The following is a 17829-nucleotide window of genomic DNA, read 5'->3' as shown; positions in this document are numbered from 1 at the left end:
GCATGTTGGTACACAGGAGGTGCCTATTCTATCATAGCTCTTACACCAGTCACATCTAAGGCAGCTGAAGTGTTCTTGCTGCCCTCTGGTGTCACTGTGCAAGCAGGTGTATCATACACACATAAATGAAGGATTTTTCTTTTTTTTTGTTCTTGGCACCATTGGAACGGCCCGTCCCACATCGGATTACATGATGCAAAGTCACATTGTAGATGAATAAAAAGACGTCTGACAGTGGACATTCACATTCAAAGAAAGACAAATCCTTGCTGCATAGATTATAATATACATAATCCTGAACAAAAAATGTAATGCCACAATATCAATCAGAAACACAATATCAATCAGTCAGTCAGACTTAATTTGTATAGCTCTTTTCATACAAGCAAAAACTGGAAAACACAGTGTTTTATACAATAAAACAGAAGCTCCCACCCACACACACACACACACACACACACACACACACAGGTACACAGGCTGACGGGTAAAAAGCAAGACTTGGTAATAAATAAAATCACTAAAATAAGAATACTCATTAAAACCAGAAACTGAGGAAACGCTATCATAAGTGAGGAAACACCAGAGGCATGATAAAACCTATACTTAAAAGATAAAATTAATAAATAAATATTAATAACAAGTAAAATAAACAAAGAAATAAAATACTCTTAATAGTAAATAAAAGGGTGATAGAGCAAATAATAATAGATGTTAAAAAATAATCAGATAAAATAAAATTATATACCATCTAGTAAAACATTAAAACAGACTAAAATGTATAAATAAATAGTCAATAAATAAATTGGTAAGTTAGATTAAAAGCCAAATGAAAAAGGTTGGTCTTGAATCTGCTCTTAAAATAGAGATGTAAAAAAAAATTCAAATAATGTTATTAGACATTTATCATCTATCATCATCACTTCTCATTGCCATGACCTTTAACCTCTTTCCTACCAGGACAGAAAAGATTGACAAGGTGATAAAGCAGTGGGAGGGCTCCTTCTTCAGAGGGAATCCCAAGCTGCGGAAGAAGTCGGTGTCGCTCCGCTTCGACCTGCACATGGCCACAGCAGACGAGGGGTGCGCCCAGACTAAACAGGACAGCCTCCCCGACGTGGAGGTGCGTCTCATCATGAAGAGATCTCGCAGCATCCCGACTATCACTCCATAACTCGGAGTCCGCACCGCTTCACAGCTTGTTTGTGGTAAATCAGGTGATGTTGAAGTTACAGAAATAACAGCTGTGTCATTGACAGCCAGGATGTTGCCATCCATTGCCGCTTAGTATGAGTTCCAAATCACATCATTTGTTGAACTTTGCTGATGACTGAAACTGAGATTTCTCTCATCAAATCTCGACTCTGGCAGGATAAGCATCACCCATCAGGCTTCTGTGCTGATCTAATGGGGCCATTTTTATAGTGTCAGAAAACCGCATCACATATATCAGACCCACATTCATTACTTTACAGCGGATAATGATTTCATATGTAAACATATTTCTTTGTCATCATTTCTAGATCTAAAAAGTGTCTCTCAATACTGCCACTATTTCAGTATGAGGTCACTGGACAAAAGAGATTATATCGAGCGTATGACTCTGCTTAACCACAGCATTTAATTCCAATGAACGCCTGGTACGGGAGGCTGAGAGCACAGATAGATGGAGATAAATAGAGGCGTGGAGTCACAGATAACGATGACCTGCGGTGAACTATCTAAAGGTGGATTTTTTTGTATTCTTTTTAAGAGACTGTACGGAAATTATTGGGGTGGGTGTGGCAAAAAAGGGGGAGTGTTATGATGTAGTGTTTTTTAAGTAATCTCTCCGTTTAGCACTTAATTTGTCGCCATCCAATAGCAGCTCCCACCTTCACTTTGTTCTGCAGAATAACATGGCGAGAATATTCAGTAAACAGGACACGTTATTTTATGTTTGCCATACGCGCAATTCTTCATGCACTTATAAATAGGAAAATGAATAGTAAGAATTCAGTCAGACCAAAGTGCATTGTGGGTTTAATCGCCACTTTTGAGGTGGTTTGCATTTTCTTTGCCTCTGTTTTTAAGTTAAATTTATAACGATAAATAAGTTAAGGATGCTTAAATAATTCTATGAAAAAAGGGGGCAGGATGAGATCATTTTACTTCTTCCCACTCTTTTTTGAACATGTACTGATTTGCTCATCATGGGTTGAATGAATTGGTTGTAGAGCTGCAATGATTCCTTGATTATTTCTCAACTATTAGATTAATCCACAACTAACTTGCTAATCAATTTGAGACAGCATAAAAAAGTCACAAATTACTAATCCCAGTTTCTGAAACCTTTTAATGGTTTATTTACTCCTGACATTGACAATAAACTGAATGTCTTGAGATTAGGGTGAAAACAAGAAATATGAGGATGTCATTTTGGGATTACAAAGAAACAAACATTGATTTTTTTACAATTTTCTGACACTTGATAACCAAACAACTAATCTAATAATTGAGAGAACAGTTGACAGATTAATTAACAAAGACATAATTATTAGTTGCAGCCCCTTATTGATTGTTTTCTTTCCTTGACCAATAGCATTAGAGGTTAACTTGCCTTGCTTGAACATAGTGAATTGCTTACTCCTTCTAAAAAATCATTTAGGATTTTTTGGCTCCCTCAATCGTGTGTCAGGATAAGTGGTGCATGAATGAATAAACAGAAACTTAATGATTTGGCGAACATTTAACATAATTTACTATTAAATTAAGCTTTATGTATTGTGAATACATGTGATGTTTCCCCGATAATGCTCTTCTGCCTTAATGCAGTTCACACATTTTTATAATTGTTGACTTATTAAAAGGTCCAGTGTGTGGGTTTTGGGGCTTCTAATGGCAGAAATTGAATATAATATTCATAACTATGTTTTCATCAGCTTATAATCACCTGAAAATAAGAATAATTTTGTTTTCATTACTTTAGAATGAACTGTTTATATCAACATACGGAGCGGGTCCTCTTCCACGGAGTCCGCCCTGTTGTTCTACAGTATCCCTGAATGGACAAACCAAACACTTACTCTACATAGGGCCATTTGCGTTTTCTTATCGGTCACCGTAGGCTTGACACACGGGAGATGTTTGTTGTTTTTCAGCCTTGCTTGATGCCGCGAAATCCTACACACTTGACCTTTAAATTGGAGTTCCTAATGAGTGAAACGTGACACTGAATTTGGCAGAACTCAATTATATCAGCACTAAAAAGTAGTAAAAATATTATTGACTTAAGGCATTCATTTCCATATAATGTGAAAGAAATAAAGTATATAAGTAACACATCTTAGCCCAGGTTGAAATGTGAACAGGTCCTGCGCCAAGTCATTAATGAATGTCCGTGGACTTCAAGGTAGATATAGTTTCTAGACTGTTTACAGGTGAACGTACTTATACCGTGAACAGGATTGTTGGCAATATTCAAGTACTAGGTTGGAGGCAGCAGTCCAACTTTCTGCCGTCGGATCATATGGATCAATGTGGTTAATAGATCATTTAGCCAAATAACGTCCCCTGGCATCCTTGCTAAGCTTGTCACAGCACGTTATATTCTCTTTCTTTGCTTCTGTTTCTCCAGTTTGACCATTTAATCGGCTGAATAACTTATTTGCTGGTGTTGTTTACTGTACCGCTCACCATAGCTAAACTTTTGGCGCCTCAGCGACATCACACGTAATTCACACACGTGAGTGACAAAGACCAATAGAGCTACAGCACTTAAAGATTTTGTGTGGAGGGCGTTGCAGCTTTTGCTTAGTCAAAGGGAGGGTCCGAAAAAATTTAAATAAAAGGCTGAAAAGGCCCTAATAATTTCCCTACAGTCCCTATATGCTTGCACTGCAGACACATACAGCACTTAGAAGAACATCAGCACTGAGAGATATCCAGATTGTGTGTACTTTGAGGGTCTTTTGTCTTTGCAGTTCACTCTCTATGTTGATAAAAAAAATCTTGCAACACAAAGTGATAATGTAGATACATTTTATGATGCATTATCTTGAAAAAAAAATGCTCACTGTGATCTTAACAGCAGTGAGGCTCTCAACACTCACCATGTGTCTCAGAGAATTTAGATTCCCCGTCTCAACCAGAGGAGGGCAGTATTTGTAAATAGTTACTGCAGTGTATCTTCAACGCTCAACTCGGGTTGTGTAGCACATGCTATCTGTTACACCTTAGATTAAGAGTTTTTATGCTAAAGTTTGAGTTGGCACCAAAGATATATTTAAAAAAAGAGAATAATAAAAGGACCATTGTGCATTGCATTTGGGTGCCTCAGAATATATTGAGAATATTTAAAGATATTATCTATGCAGTTCTGTGCTTGATTTTGCTTTGCTTCGTGAAGCACACTTCATTTTGGGAGCTCTGTAACTTCAGAATGAAGCATTATGCTTTTATCTAACAATTTATCATTTAAAATTAAAAAAAATAGATATGTGCAGACTGTTGTGTGTTTTCTGTCAGATGTTTATCATCATAAATCTGTTCAATTAACTAGAAGACATAAAAGCCATTAACCACAATGTCTTGCTTTATGTTTACAGGCTTTGATAATGCGGTTCAAGGAAAAGATAAAGCTGTTTTTCACGCTTTCACACATGCCATCTCTCTCTCTCTCAGACATAAACATCTATAAGAATGCAGAAGTACACAAGTACAACAGTTTAACATGTTTATTTCTCGTCATAACAACATGAATATACAGAGAGGGAAATGTTTACAGTGCAGCATAATAAATATATTCAGAAATATACAACTAGGGTATATGCAGAGTTCTGCTCTGAAGTGAAAGAACATGAAAATATGTAAGTTTTTTCCTTATAATCTGTAAATAGAACCTTCAAAATCCCCCGTCACTATATTTGATAACAGTGCAACATTTTCTACAATCACATTTTACATTGAAATAATCAGGTATTACAAAAATATTGTTTGCTTTTGTTATAGCATTTTTACAAGCTGGTTAGAAATTATTTTAACAGTTGTAGTGCCATTTGATTACAATCATATGTTGCTGGATTTTTGTCCATCAAAGCAGTTCAGTCTTGTATATCTTCATATATGCAGCAGTTACACTCGTCTTTTTAATACGACTTTAATAATGTCACCGTGATATGAGTCTGAGTCATCCTAAGCACTTTTAAATCAGATTTTTTTTTCTCTTGTAATCGGTAAAAACAATCACTTGTCCAGTAGTGACTTATGATTACCACTCTACGGGTCAGGTTACATGAGAAAAGTGCAGTGTAAGATAGACAGTGTATGTAGGGCCTTACGACCATTTGTTGTGTCATATTTTCTCAGTGTGTCTATGGCTTGGCTACAGCAGCCTGAATAACCTTGACAACTTTGTTGCAAGGCTGCAGGGGGTCATATTCTGCAAAAACGTGGCATACATTCTCCATGCCGGCTTCCACACCTTTTGCCACAAAGCCAAACATCCTGTTGAAATAAAGAAATATTAGAATTATTAATATTCGATGGATCCACGCATGAGCATGAGCATAATTTACAGTTAAATACAAAACATTCTGATTTTGTAAGTAATTAAAGTTCAAAATTACCTTGCACCAAAACTGGAACCTCTCAACCACCTGTAGGAGATTTTAAAAAAAGCTATTAAAAGAGGTGACCAACATATTCATATTCTGTGTTAACAAAAATGTAAGCCTTTTGTAAACAACAACAACAACAACAACAACAACAACAACTGGTATTCAACACTGCTAATAACATATTAAAAATATATATATATTTTTTGTTAGTGTATCATTGTCAAAGTAATTTCATTTAACAACTCGTTGCTGTATACTCACAGTCGATTGTCTGGATCTTCTCCACTGTAGCTGAGCAGGTGAGCAGGGTAATGGCGCCTGAAGAAGAGCCTGTGAAGACAATATTATGGTAGTTAGAAATGATCAGTCTTAAAAATTGTGTGCAACAAGTGTTGCACAAGAAGCACCGTGGTTTTGTTAAGTACTGTAAGTAAAATCACAGCAGCAGGATGACAGGATGTTTTTCTTACTTCCTGTTGATGTCTGTGAGCGTAATACCCTTCGACGACACCTTCATGTTGACTATGCTTGGTGTGAAGGAACCCGGGACCTTCTCAAATGTTGAGGACACTGCCTTCTGCACGGCATGAGGGCCCGTCAGCATCTCAGTGGGGACAGCATTCAGATAGACGAAATTGGAAGCTGTGAAGAAGGCAAACGTTGCAATAGCTCGATTAGAAATTTAAGTTGAACATGTTGAATAGTAAATTAAGTGAAAGTCACTCCTGGATTATGTGTCACTTATCCTTTCTTTCATTCTCATAGGCAACATAGACATATTGTGAATAGATAATGCTTGAATAAATGCTTTGGCCGAGATTTACTGTATTTATTGCCGGTATAAACTGATTTTGACCCAGGCTGTCTTTTCTCAACACTGTGCCAATGTACAGACCTATTTTTAATTTTCTTCAAAACACGAGAATATATAGAACATATAGAAATAAGAATAAATGTATTTTATTACTTGGTTGGGTGCTTAGTTGGAAGTGGTAAAGAGTAACTTAGTATTCAAGAACTATACCCTACGTAACACAATTTTGAGGCACCTGTAATGTACTTGAGTATTTCCGGTTTTGAACTTAAACTCCATCACATTTCAAATGTAAATATTGTAAAATAAATTATTTACATTGGTTATACTACCCCACTATTAGTTATTTTGCAGATTTTACATACAAAATGTAGGCTTCTATCATAACAATCGATTATAAAATATGTACCAATTTTCTCGAAAAGACTACATAACTCAGTATAAGCTTCACCTCAACCAGCGACAATAGAGTGTTTTGCTTACAATGCCTGGTGATAATGAGGATGATCCAGTAATATGATAGAGACCACAGTTTCCTAATGAGTACTTAAAATGTTACTGCTGATACTCATGAACAACTACTTGATTACATGACTTAAGTTTTGGGGAGTATTTTATTTATTTATCTACTTATTTTATTTATTTTTTTTAGCTTTGTCAACTATATTTACTTTTTTAATTTTTTTATGTTTTTTACCTTTATGCATCTGCCAGGCCCTTTTATTGAAAGTTTTCGTTAGCTCCGACCGAGTTATGTGATTGGACAAGAGGCGTCCCATGAACGTTCGAAAGAGGCAACGTCACTGGGACTTTTCGCCGTGCTTGTATCACTCCGCTTTACAGGTGTCCACCTTTTTACTCCGTAATTACGTTAGGCTAAATTACCCACCTTAACGTCCATCATGATAAACACCGCTCGGTAAAGATGAAGATAATACTTTAATAAATAATATTTGAGTGAAATTACGAATGAACGGACGAAAGAAGCCTGGATGAATCACTGCAAACCTGGAGTGCTCCTATGACATCAGCTGATGTGGCAAGGTACGTCAGGTTGCTATGCTGATTAAGCTGTTAACTCATTGAAATTCACACATACCAACAAAGTGAGTGTCAGCAGACTCATTTCTAAAGTGATTACGCAATAAATGGAAACATGCAGCTTAATGTACATGATACAGAGTTGCTGGCCTGCAGCAGCCTGTTCAGTCCAAGTCCTGTTGCAATAGCGGCACTATTTCTGTTGGCGGAGCCAAATGAGTAATAAAACAAACAAATCATAACTTGTCACTTTTCGCTGATTAATGGCGCCGTAGAATTGTTATATAAGGACAATTTTACACTCTAAGTCTTAAACAGCTATTTTCAGCATGAGCACTGTTGATACTCACTTAATTAGAAGTTTGTTTGGGAGACAAAACTGTTAGTATTTCCTACACAACTACAAAACAATCATGTTTATAACTACAGAGGAAGAAAAGGTAAGATATCTATATGGAGATATATATATAGTACTGTACATGCTATTTTAATGTTTTTTGTTGACAAAAATGTAAATGCTTTGTATTTTGCTCCCGTTTTCCACAGGTTTAAGTTAAATACGTATTTTTATCCACTCAATAGATGAATTTCTCTCAAAATTTGGTCACAAACTTTTAAAATTTGTGTTATTGAACACTTCTACTTTCCCAAGATAATTTGTTCGCCTGTCAGGTGGTAAACAGCATTATTACGAGATTCCAAGGCACACCTGTGTAGCAGCCATGCTGTTTAATCACCAAAAACAAGGGTTGCATTTAAATTTTTGTTCAGCATATAAAGGAATATAATGCAGTATAGCTATCAGGAGTTCTGTGAGCTCTTTAAATGTGCATGTGGCACCTATTCACATCAATAATAAATGAATTTGTTTAGTATGTACCATAGTACATGCTGATCACGCATGTTGAGTTAATTTGTTTCTATTCTTTACTGTTATTTTTCTCCCACCTGTTTTATTGTCCTCTGGTGCTGCTTTGTCATTCGCCCTCTCTTGTTCTGCTGTGCCCAGATCTGTTACGGCAAAGAAGAGAATAGGTTTCCATTTTTTTAATCTTCTCACGTGCATGCCAACACACACACACAAACTGTGTCCTGCCACAATGGCCTACCTTGGGAGTGGAGCAGTAATCTGCAGGGCAAAGCGTATGCAGAAACAGTGTGCTGGTAGACGAGGGCAGAGAGACTACCTGCAATGATAACACAAAATCATACCTTTGGTTAATGACAAGTACTGTCTTATTCTCGACCACAAAGGGTAATAATAAGTGAAATATTTCACTGAATTTTTTTAAAAGTGCAACAGATTAGGGGGACTTCGCATGACTTCTTGTGTATTGTAGTGTTTTCTTGATGTGCAAAGTAATTTTGCTTTTTAAATGCATCTTAATCCATTAGCCTATATAGATCAAATCTAGCTTTAAAACCTGGACATTTTGGCATGATATCAAGACTTTTTGGGGAAAATGTGAGGTTTATTTTGTAGTGTGGGGAAATACAGAGTTAGCTTTACAACCCAGAGTTTTTGGAAGATAAAAAAGAAAGAGACAGGCCGCAATACCTGATAATAGCTCCGTGGGTGTGAGAACACACCCTGTCAACTCATACCTATTGAACAAAGAATAAGATCCACCCACCGATGCCCACCCACATCCTTATAGGCTAGACACGGCTGACTCAGGTCTGGTGGGGCATCATGAGCCAGACCACGATGTGTACTCAGACTGAGTGGGCGAGTGAATTTTTGAGTGAGTTTTAAAGAAAATGATCGCTTCTAGATCAGCAACAAAGTGGTATTGTTTCCCTTTACTTACCAAAGTATGGTTCCTGAGAAGAGCCTCTGATGCGTACTCCCTTTGCTGATGATTCAATGAGGAAGTGTCTGACGACATCTGAATTGCTCTCTGTCGGAAAAAAACATATTACGTGCAGTCAGTGGAGTAAAGCTACAATGAATGATAGTTATACATGAAAGCCGTGGCACTGGCAGTTATTTTATATGTTGTGTGACTGGTCCTCATAATAATTTAGTGATTTGGTTTATTAGAAAGAGAAAAATGATTATGAAGAAAAAACATGACGATTACGCAGCCAATCATAATGCAAACTAAGGGTGGGAGAAAAAAAAATTGATAAAGTGTAGTATCATGATATTATCGATACACAAACTCCAAGTTTAAATTTTTGTATTATATAAAAGATATTATGCATATACAAATTAAACTTTTGGTAACCTACTACAGTAATAAAAACAACTGATTTTTCAGTCCACTAGATACATTTTGCTGCATTAAAAATTAATTAAATTAAAAATTATTGAGGGGAGATGAACAGACTGAAGACTTTATTGTTATTGATTAAACAGATGCTTCCTTAGGGGACATAATTTGCAGTTTTGCAGATGTTTCCTTAGGGGACATAATTTACTAAAATAAGGTAACAAATCACAATATATATTAACGCAGTACTTCACAAAACGCCGAAAATTGCAATAATATTGTATTGTAACTTGAGTATTGTGATAATGTGGAGTAGCTGGGCCTCTGCTGATTCCCACCCCTTGTGCATACATTGACAAAATAAAAAATAGACATTAAAATATTTCAGAATATTCACTTTTCATAACAGGAATATCCTGTAACATGATACCCTGTTACCTATATATGTTTTACCTCATGTCAACTATAATAAATCAGTACTTTTTAACTGATTTTGGGTTTTTTGGGTTGTTTTTTTTTTTCAAATAAAACTTAAAAATACTGCTCTTTAGGAATGCATCTGTCTGTGTCTGCTCCATCAGTCAGGCTTAGCAGTTTGTAATAGGCGCATCCAGTAAAGACCTCTGTCCTCCTCTCTGCATATAAGCTTTGACTTATTTTAGACTTTCTTTCAATGTCTCTCTTAAATCTTACATTTTGTATAATCTTAAGGAATAATAATTTTGTTCGACAATATTAATATTACACTGCAAGTTGTTCCTCAAAATAACACTGATGTCGGAAGGAAAAAGAAGATTGTAGCGACATCCTTTGACCAAGCATAATTATGTTTTCTAATTATAAATCAGGTCTAATTCAGCAGAGAAATATTGTAACAGTGAACGCACTGCACACTGAAATGGTCTCAGTGCCTGACACAGTGCTCACATGTCTTTCATATCCTGTATCACTAAAAAAGTTGAAAAATAGAAATCTGCAGATGAGGAGAACTTTAAAACTTTCGTGAGTGAGGTCCATTTTTTCCTCTGGGATTGCTTACAGTGCCGTAAACAGCTGGTTTTCTTTTCTGTTTACACAGCGTATACTGTGGATGGAAAAAATAACAGCGCTGTCTCCTGGCTCGCCGCAGATAGAACTGGATATCATCAGACATGCCCGTTCACATCAGCAGAGTTCGGTAAGTGACTCGCTGTGCCTTTCAGTTCTCTGGTTTAAACAAATGACGTCAGCAGCACCGAGCTGAACTGCGTTCTTGCTGTTTGTCTGTGGTAGTTGTGGCGTTCGTCTTTCTTGTATCTGACTAAACACAAGTCATTCAGAAGGAGTCACTGACTGCTAAGAGTTTACCTGGGTAGGGGATAGCAGTGAAGTTGGCAGCTGTCTGTTCCACCTTCATAGCCAAACCAAAACTGCCTCTGTAGGAGGTGCTGTCTCTCACCACAAATGTCCCTGGGTCTCTGTCCTTTATCAGGGCTTCAGCTAGAATAAAATCAAACACTTGAAGTTACAAATGTGTGTTTATTTATCTGTACTGCTGAAAAATCATTCATCCCTGAATGAAAAAAACACTAGATCCAACATGATGACATATTGTCAGAGCGTGAGTAAAGCTGCTGTGTCTTTACTGAGGTTCTTAGATTCTCACCTTGTGCTCTGCTGATATGTGGACGAAACCAAAACTTTGAAGTGTCCATGACAAACTTCATTGAAGGCTGGCTGCCACTAAAACGGGCTTGGAAACCTAAATGATAAAAACATGGCACTCGGGTCAAATACTGTTTGAAATATGATAGATGCAGGAAAAACACACTACTATAAGATGTGTGACTCACTGTGAGGAGACGATGGCTTTGAGCTGGACACAAGGATGTTCTGCATCAGGTCAGGTTCTGGTGCAGGAGACTGCATGTGCAGATCTGACTGTGGTGCGCCGTTGACTAGCACAACTGGAATATCACTGAAAGACCCAGAGAGCGAAGCAGGACTGCTCTGTACTCCTCTGCTGTGAAGCTCGTGTCCTCGCCTCAACAGCGGAGGCTTTTCTGGGCTGTGCCTGTTATCAAGTGGCCTTACTCTGGCGGCATCTGTGAAGGTGCCGATAGTCTCTGGAGAGTCAGGGTCTTCACTGGTCAGCGACAAGTTGCTGTGAAGGGAGAGAGAGGACATATTGCAAATTAACCGATCAATACACTGTATCAGTAAACGTTAACTTCACAGTCCTTTAAATTGTAATGGTATTAATGTATTCCATTTTCTTTCATAAAGAGAAAAGGAAACATATTTTAAAATTTGGCGACGCATTGCTTTTGGTGATATGGTTAGAGCTGGTTTTTAATTTAAGACTGTTATTACAGCTCTCAAACTTTTGTTCATGTCACACAAGATTAAGTCGAGTGAACTGGCCCTGTTTACTGAGGAGCAGGGCAGGAAAAGGTCCTAAAAATAGGGAGACTCCCGCAGAAATTGGGAGGTTTGCTCATATTACACTGAAATGGTAGGCTAAAACGTGGTTTTTAGAACATTTGATGGGAGAAATTGGCAACGCTGTAACAGAATCTTGGTTTATTTTTAATCTGCACTACTTAGTTCGTAGTTTTTTGGCCTCTGTTTTCACTGTGCATGAAGCAGTATGGCTCCTGTTTACAAACTCTTGCTGTTACAGCTAAACTAAACATTTAAACATGCTTCTGAAATATTTTAGGACAAAATAGGAAGCGCAGTAACATTATCTTCTACATTATTTTATATTTGATCGTTTTTTACTATTTGGATTTTGGTCTGAGTTTGAGAGAAAGAGAGAGAGGGAGGTGGGTCTGTCTCTTGATCTGTTTTTACTCTCTTTGTGTCCATGGTCACTGGTTAGATAGAGAAACATTTACCACAGTTCATCTACACACACTACCCTCATTGTTTTCAAACAAAGCCGGTTGGAAAACTGGCAAAGTGTCCCATTAATGCAGCACATTCAAGGTTGTTAGCATATTTAAAAGATGCATCCTGTAGATTTGTTTGATGGAAGGCCTTGCTTTGATCGTGAGTTTTACCTGCCGAGGATGTAGCTGGTGTCTGAACATGTTGACATGGAGTGAAGCGAGGCAATGCTGTTTCTGTTGGAGCATGACAAGCGCAGGCATCCTTGGCTCCCCTCTGGTTTCGGTGACTGATTTCGTCGGGGTGCGCTTCCAAATGGCAGCGGAGGCAGTGAGGACGACGGGGAGCTGGAGAACACCACTGTGCCGTGGGGACTGCAGCTGGATGTAGGGATGGGTATACTGGGCGACACAGGTGGGACTACAGTGGGCTGGGTGCAGGGATAACATCCTCGAGGGACCAACACGCACTGGGGGACATCTTCGTCTGAGTCGTCTGAGTCGTCTGAGAACGGAGAGGAAAGTGTTTGCAAAAGCTCAGAAAACTGATAATGAAATGTCACTGACACACTGAGTGGAAAAACCCTTTGTGTTCCATGATTTCTCTGACTTCAGGCTGTGGTTTTCTGTTAGCGAAAAGGGCTTGGCCTCCGTATGTAAACACATAGTTGCCGAAGCTCACCTGATAAAGGCATCAATATTTCTCATGCATGTACTTGCTCGCACAGCTCAGGCTGTTCCTTCCAGTCTAAATGCTTTGAATTGTGCATTTCTGCTGTTGCGATGAAACCAAATCACTCAGAGGAGTCCCGACATGTTCTTGTGCACCGTATGATGTATCTGCCTCGATGTGTTGAGGGTAACTGAGTGAATCTATGCCCTCAGGGACAAACTGCAGCTTGTGGTCAATGTGTTATAGGTGCCGTCTGCCGCCAAAGTTGCAAAATAATGACTAATGTTGAAATTGAAATAGCAAAATGTGTCTGAGACTACGTGCAGGTGCTGTGGTGTGTCATGTTTCCAAGGGAAATACTTTATTTTGCAACAATAGCATACAAGTCATCAACACAGTGCATGGAGTTTGTCTGACCTTGTAAAAAAGATTTCCCCAACTTAAATCCATGCAATCTTTTGGCAGGTCTGACTTGCCTTTCATTGTTATTCATGAATGCTCTGATGAAGGTCTGACAGATCGAAAGCTCAGATTAAAGTGAAACACTGCATAGATGTAAATGTGCTGTAATCTTCTTTTACAAGTTTAGACTTTTTTTTAGTGTTTCCAGCACCTTGCCAAAACAAAAAAAGCTGTGTTGAGCAATGGCCATACTGTACTGTCTTTTTAATGAAATGAACTTTATCTTGCCTTCTCACCACTGTTGCTTGGTTTCCTTCAACACACATAGCTCTTTCATAAAATAGAGCCAAACACCTGCAAAGAAAAGATGAGCAACAGGAAATCCATATATACGCTTAGTTGACTGTTGTGCACACATTCTGATCGGAGCACATCTGAGTGAAGACAAAGCTGTATGTCCCACCCTCATGTGTGTGTACCTCAGTGTGCTTCACCCTGTCTGCAGTCTGATATGTGCAGGGTGTGGTGCTAACATTGGCAGTAATCCCAGAACAGCTGAAGTGGTGTAATTACCCCATGATATTTTTTTTAACTACCTCAGAAAGGGCGGGTAAATTTCCAAAGTCCCAGACTATGTGTACTATTTCTTTTTATACGGGTGACTGTAGTTTTACTGTCGTCTGTGTCAGGCCTCTGCATGTTGGAGGCTGTCATGTGTTGCACTTCAGCTCAGTTGCATAGAGAAAATATTTCCATTCTATGTTTCTGAAAACCACAAATACATTAGATTTGTGTGTTTAATGTGTATCATATCAACATTTCTAAAGTGATGTAATATTTGAGCTGACTTTGTGTTCGTAAATAGTCACTCTCAGTGCCAGAGCACACTCTGATACAAACTTTACTTTAAGTAAATTCAAAGCGCTGTTGGAATATACCATGTGGTTATCCAGAGCACTACACTCTCAGAGTGGCTGAGCCCGCTCTGGACACTCGGAGTGAATGTGTGATGAATTTGAAATGTGAATGAAAAGATTCTTAAACTCTAATTTGCAAAGACTCATAGCTTTTCTTTGATTCTTTTGTATTTCATTTCACTTTGTAAATACAAACTTTTTGTCATTTGTTCATTTTTATAAATGTATGCAATCTTTGTTTTTCTTTTTTTCATTTTTTTTTATGAATGATTATAGTTGTTTAATAGGGGAGTTACTGCTTAGGCCATTTTTGGCTTCTTACCTCTCCTGCAGTGTTTAAACTTTTTTAAAATTTTCTTCTTCTGTCTTTTCTATACATAAGTATGTGCAAATAAAAGTAAAATAATACAATTTTTCATTAATTAATTGACAATTTCATTAATTTTCCTTCATTTTAGCATATAGCATCAGATTGGATTTACAAACGCACCCTTAGTCATTGGTAGGTGGAGGGGATGGGGATGGATGATGGAAGTTTTGCCGATCTGCAGATCACTGCTGCACAATGTTCGAGACCAACAAACAACAAAATTGGTTGTTTTGTAGCAACTCACTGCTGCGTGCAACACATGTTTTGATTGTGGTGGCCAGCTACAAATAAATGAATGTGTTGGAAACCCTGCAAAGAAACCAAAGAACGTACCTGTAGGTGGGCTGATGCACATGGGACTTTTGTTGACCTCAATGGGTCTAAATGTCGGATCCATTTCCATGATGAGCTGGTTGAGATTATCCAGGGAAATATCAAGCTCAGGGTTGCCATGGTTGTTGCTGGGCTCTGTGACAATGGGATGCTGATTGACTGTCTGCTGCGCTGAGTCCAGGCGGATAGTTTGACCCACTCTCAGGACGTGTTTGGGTATCATTGGGGACATGCCTTTAGCTGCAGGCATCATGTTAGGAGAGCTCACTGTCTTCTGGGACTTCTGCAGACCAAGATACAATGGAGAGAGATCGGTTACACGGTCTTCACTGGAATGAAAGCCTCGCTTTTGTCCTCTTCGTAAAACAAACCCATCAATAGCTTTTTCCCAGACACTCATATTCATAGAAAATAGTACATTTGGCCGTGGTTACTTACTATACTTAAACACCTATCTCAAATTTCTTAAAGTTTCTTCTAAAGCAAAAATTCAAGGTACCTGTACCCCAACTTGAGTACTGCCATTTCATGCTACTCTGTACTTCTATTTCTCAGAAGAAAATATTGTACTTTTTACCTCACTGCATTTTCCTGACAGCTTTAGTAACTGTCAGTTTACAGGTTTCCATCCCCTTCCCGTCCAGTGAAAACCATTTATCTCCAGATGTGTTGATTTTAAATGTTTGTGATAAACTGAAGGATAAAGTTGCTTATCTACCTGAGCATGCACATCTACTTTACTCCTTGACTGCCTGTCAGACTTTAACACATACTTCCATAATATAACATAGACAGCAGCAATATTAATCCATGTGCATCATATAATCAAACACTGATAGGGAACACTTTACCGCGCAATGAATACATTAACATTTCATGCTTTAAGTACTTTTTGATGATAAACTTCCTTCACTTAAGTTAGGTTTTGAATGAAGGAGTTTTATTTAAAGTTGATGAAAAGTGTGGTATTTGTACTTTTACTTAAGTAAAGGATCTAAATACTTCTCCCACCACTGTAGTGATTAAAACACAGCTTGCCAACATTTGCAGTGATATTTTAAGATTTGTGTTCTTTATAAAGGTTTGGTTAGTTTATTCACTGGAGTTATGAAGTAAATAACTTAAAAGCTGTGGTTGAAGTTAACAAAGAAAATAAACAGTATGTGTGTGACAGTGCGTAAGTCAGTATTTGAGGGCCTCCCCATGTTTCTCAACTCTGATGAATAATGACACAGTCTAATAAAAGCCTTACTCCAGCGCTGATATCAGCATGAATCTGTTCAGGAAGGGCGTGTCATTTAGGGGATGATCAGAGTGTCTCCCTCGCCTTGTTTGAGATGAGGAGTGGTGCTCAGTGAGTCACAGAAGTGACCAGTGGTAACCATGACAACACTATTGTTTTCCTACAACAGCCGTAACATATTTTAAAGTGCTCTACAAATAATATTTCAGATCATGTAGAATGTATTTTACTTTAACAAGCACCCATTAAGTTTCGCAATGCCATACGTTGGTCTATAACTCAATATGCCATGAAATATCATTGGTATATAAGCTGCAGTGCTACTTTTTAACTATTTAGCATTTCTCATCTTAGGAAATGAGATCATACATGTCATGTATGTTTTGCTTTAATGTCACTTTTTATGCTCTTGCTAAGATCTGCTGAAATACTACTACTACTACTACTACTACTACTAATCATAATAATAAAAATAATAATAATAATAATAATAATTTAAATAATACTATTAATAATAATAATAATAATTTAAATAATACTAATAAAAACACAGTCTAAAGACTACATTGATAATGAACAGGGAGCAATTCAAGTAAAATTAAGCATTGTTGACATATTTGTTCAAAGCTTGCTAATATGTAGACCGGTCATGCACTGATTATCTGTCTTTAGTTAAAGTAAAGAAATCTCATCTTACCTTGTTTTCTTCTGGCCAACACTCAGTGGTTGTAAAGCTGTGTTTCTCTCAGGCTGCTCACTCTTTTACTGTGACGTTTCTCATGTTGCCTGCTTTTATTAATGAATTCCCAGCCCTTTTTCCTGTGAGCCAATCAGCAGTGAGGATCACTGATCCCTGCGGTTCCAACTGATGACGAAATCTCAGCAGTGTTAAGTTTATGCCTGGAGGGGTGCTTTTTTTTTTTTTTTTTTATTATACAAGGCTGTGGCTTAATTCTTAGGAAAGCTATCAGAAGAGATTCATTTTATTTCCACGAAGCAGGCAGACACCTTTGCCTATTTTTAAATGACTTTTTTACAGTAAGCGCCCCCTCCTTTTTTAATCATCGTTTTACCGAATATGAACACAGTCGGAATTACAGTTAGCGCTTCAGCTTGTTCGGCTTAACTGATGAAAGCCCATTTGTCTGTACCTGACCGTGTTCACAGGAAGTCCCACTTTCCACTTTACGTGTTATCTTTGTGATTCTGTGTGGTAGGCCATAAACATCACTGGCCCAGCTTATTATTGTGATGATATTTTCTCTGTTGTGAAATTCTGAACCTCTTTTTTAAAATTTTAATTAGTTTAAATCTTGACTGAACAATCTTGTCTCGTAGAAATTACATTTGTAT

At 37.7% G+C, this 17829-nt stretch overlaps 2 protein-coding genes across 2 annotated transcripts in view; one reads left to right on the top strand and one right to left on the bottom strand.

The window, feature by feature from the left end:
- Positions 1-2892, top strand: part of krt222 (keratin 222) — a 35275-nt gene extending 32383 nt beyond the window's left edge. Inside the window, exon 12 of the mRNA XM_042484366.1 lies at positions 961-2892. Coding sequence (XP_042340300.1) covers positions 961-1174 — 214 coding nt within the window. The 3' untranslated portion in view covers positions 1175-2892. The remainder of the gene's footprint in view (positions 1-960) is intronic.
- Positions 2893-4700: 1808 nt separating this feature from the next.
- LOC121942619 (tensin-4-like) lies at positions 4701-17236 on the bottom strand. Its single transcript, XM_042485881.1, has 13 exons — positions 17174-17236; positions 15234-15516; positions 12713-13043; positions 11501-11811; positions 11314-11409; positions 11016-11147; positions 9264-9353; positions 8562-8639; positions 8401-8463; positions 6068-6239; positions 5859-5927; positions 5607-5636; positions 4701-5484 (listed from the first exon to the last, which is right to left on the bottom strand). The coding sequence occupies exons 2-13, from the start codon at positions 15484-15486 to the stop codon at positions 5352-5354; spliced, it is 1758 nt and encodes a 585-aa protein (XP_042341815.1). The 5' UTR covers positions 15487-15516; positions 17174-17236; the 3' UTR covers positions 4701-5351.
- Positions 17237-17829: the final 593 nt, after the last annotated feature.

The sequence above is a fragment of the Plectropomus leopardus genome, chromosome 4 (assembly GCF_008729295.1).
Source record: "Plectropomus leopardus isolate mb chromosome 4, YSFRI_Pleo_2.0, whole genome shotgun sequence".
Classification (NCBI taxonomy): Eukaryota; Metazoa; Chordata; class Actinopteri; order Perciformes; family Serranidae; genus Plectropomus; species Plectropomus leopardus.
The sequence above is the reverse complement of the archived record's forward strand: the minus strand, read 5'-3'. Positions and strand labels throughout refer to the sequence as shown.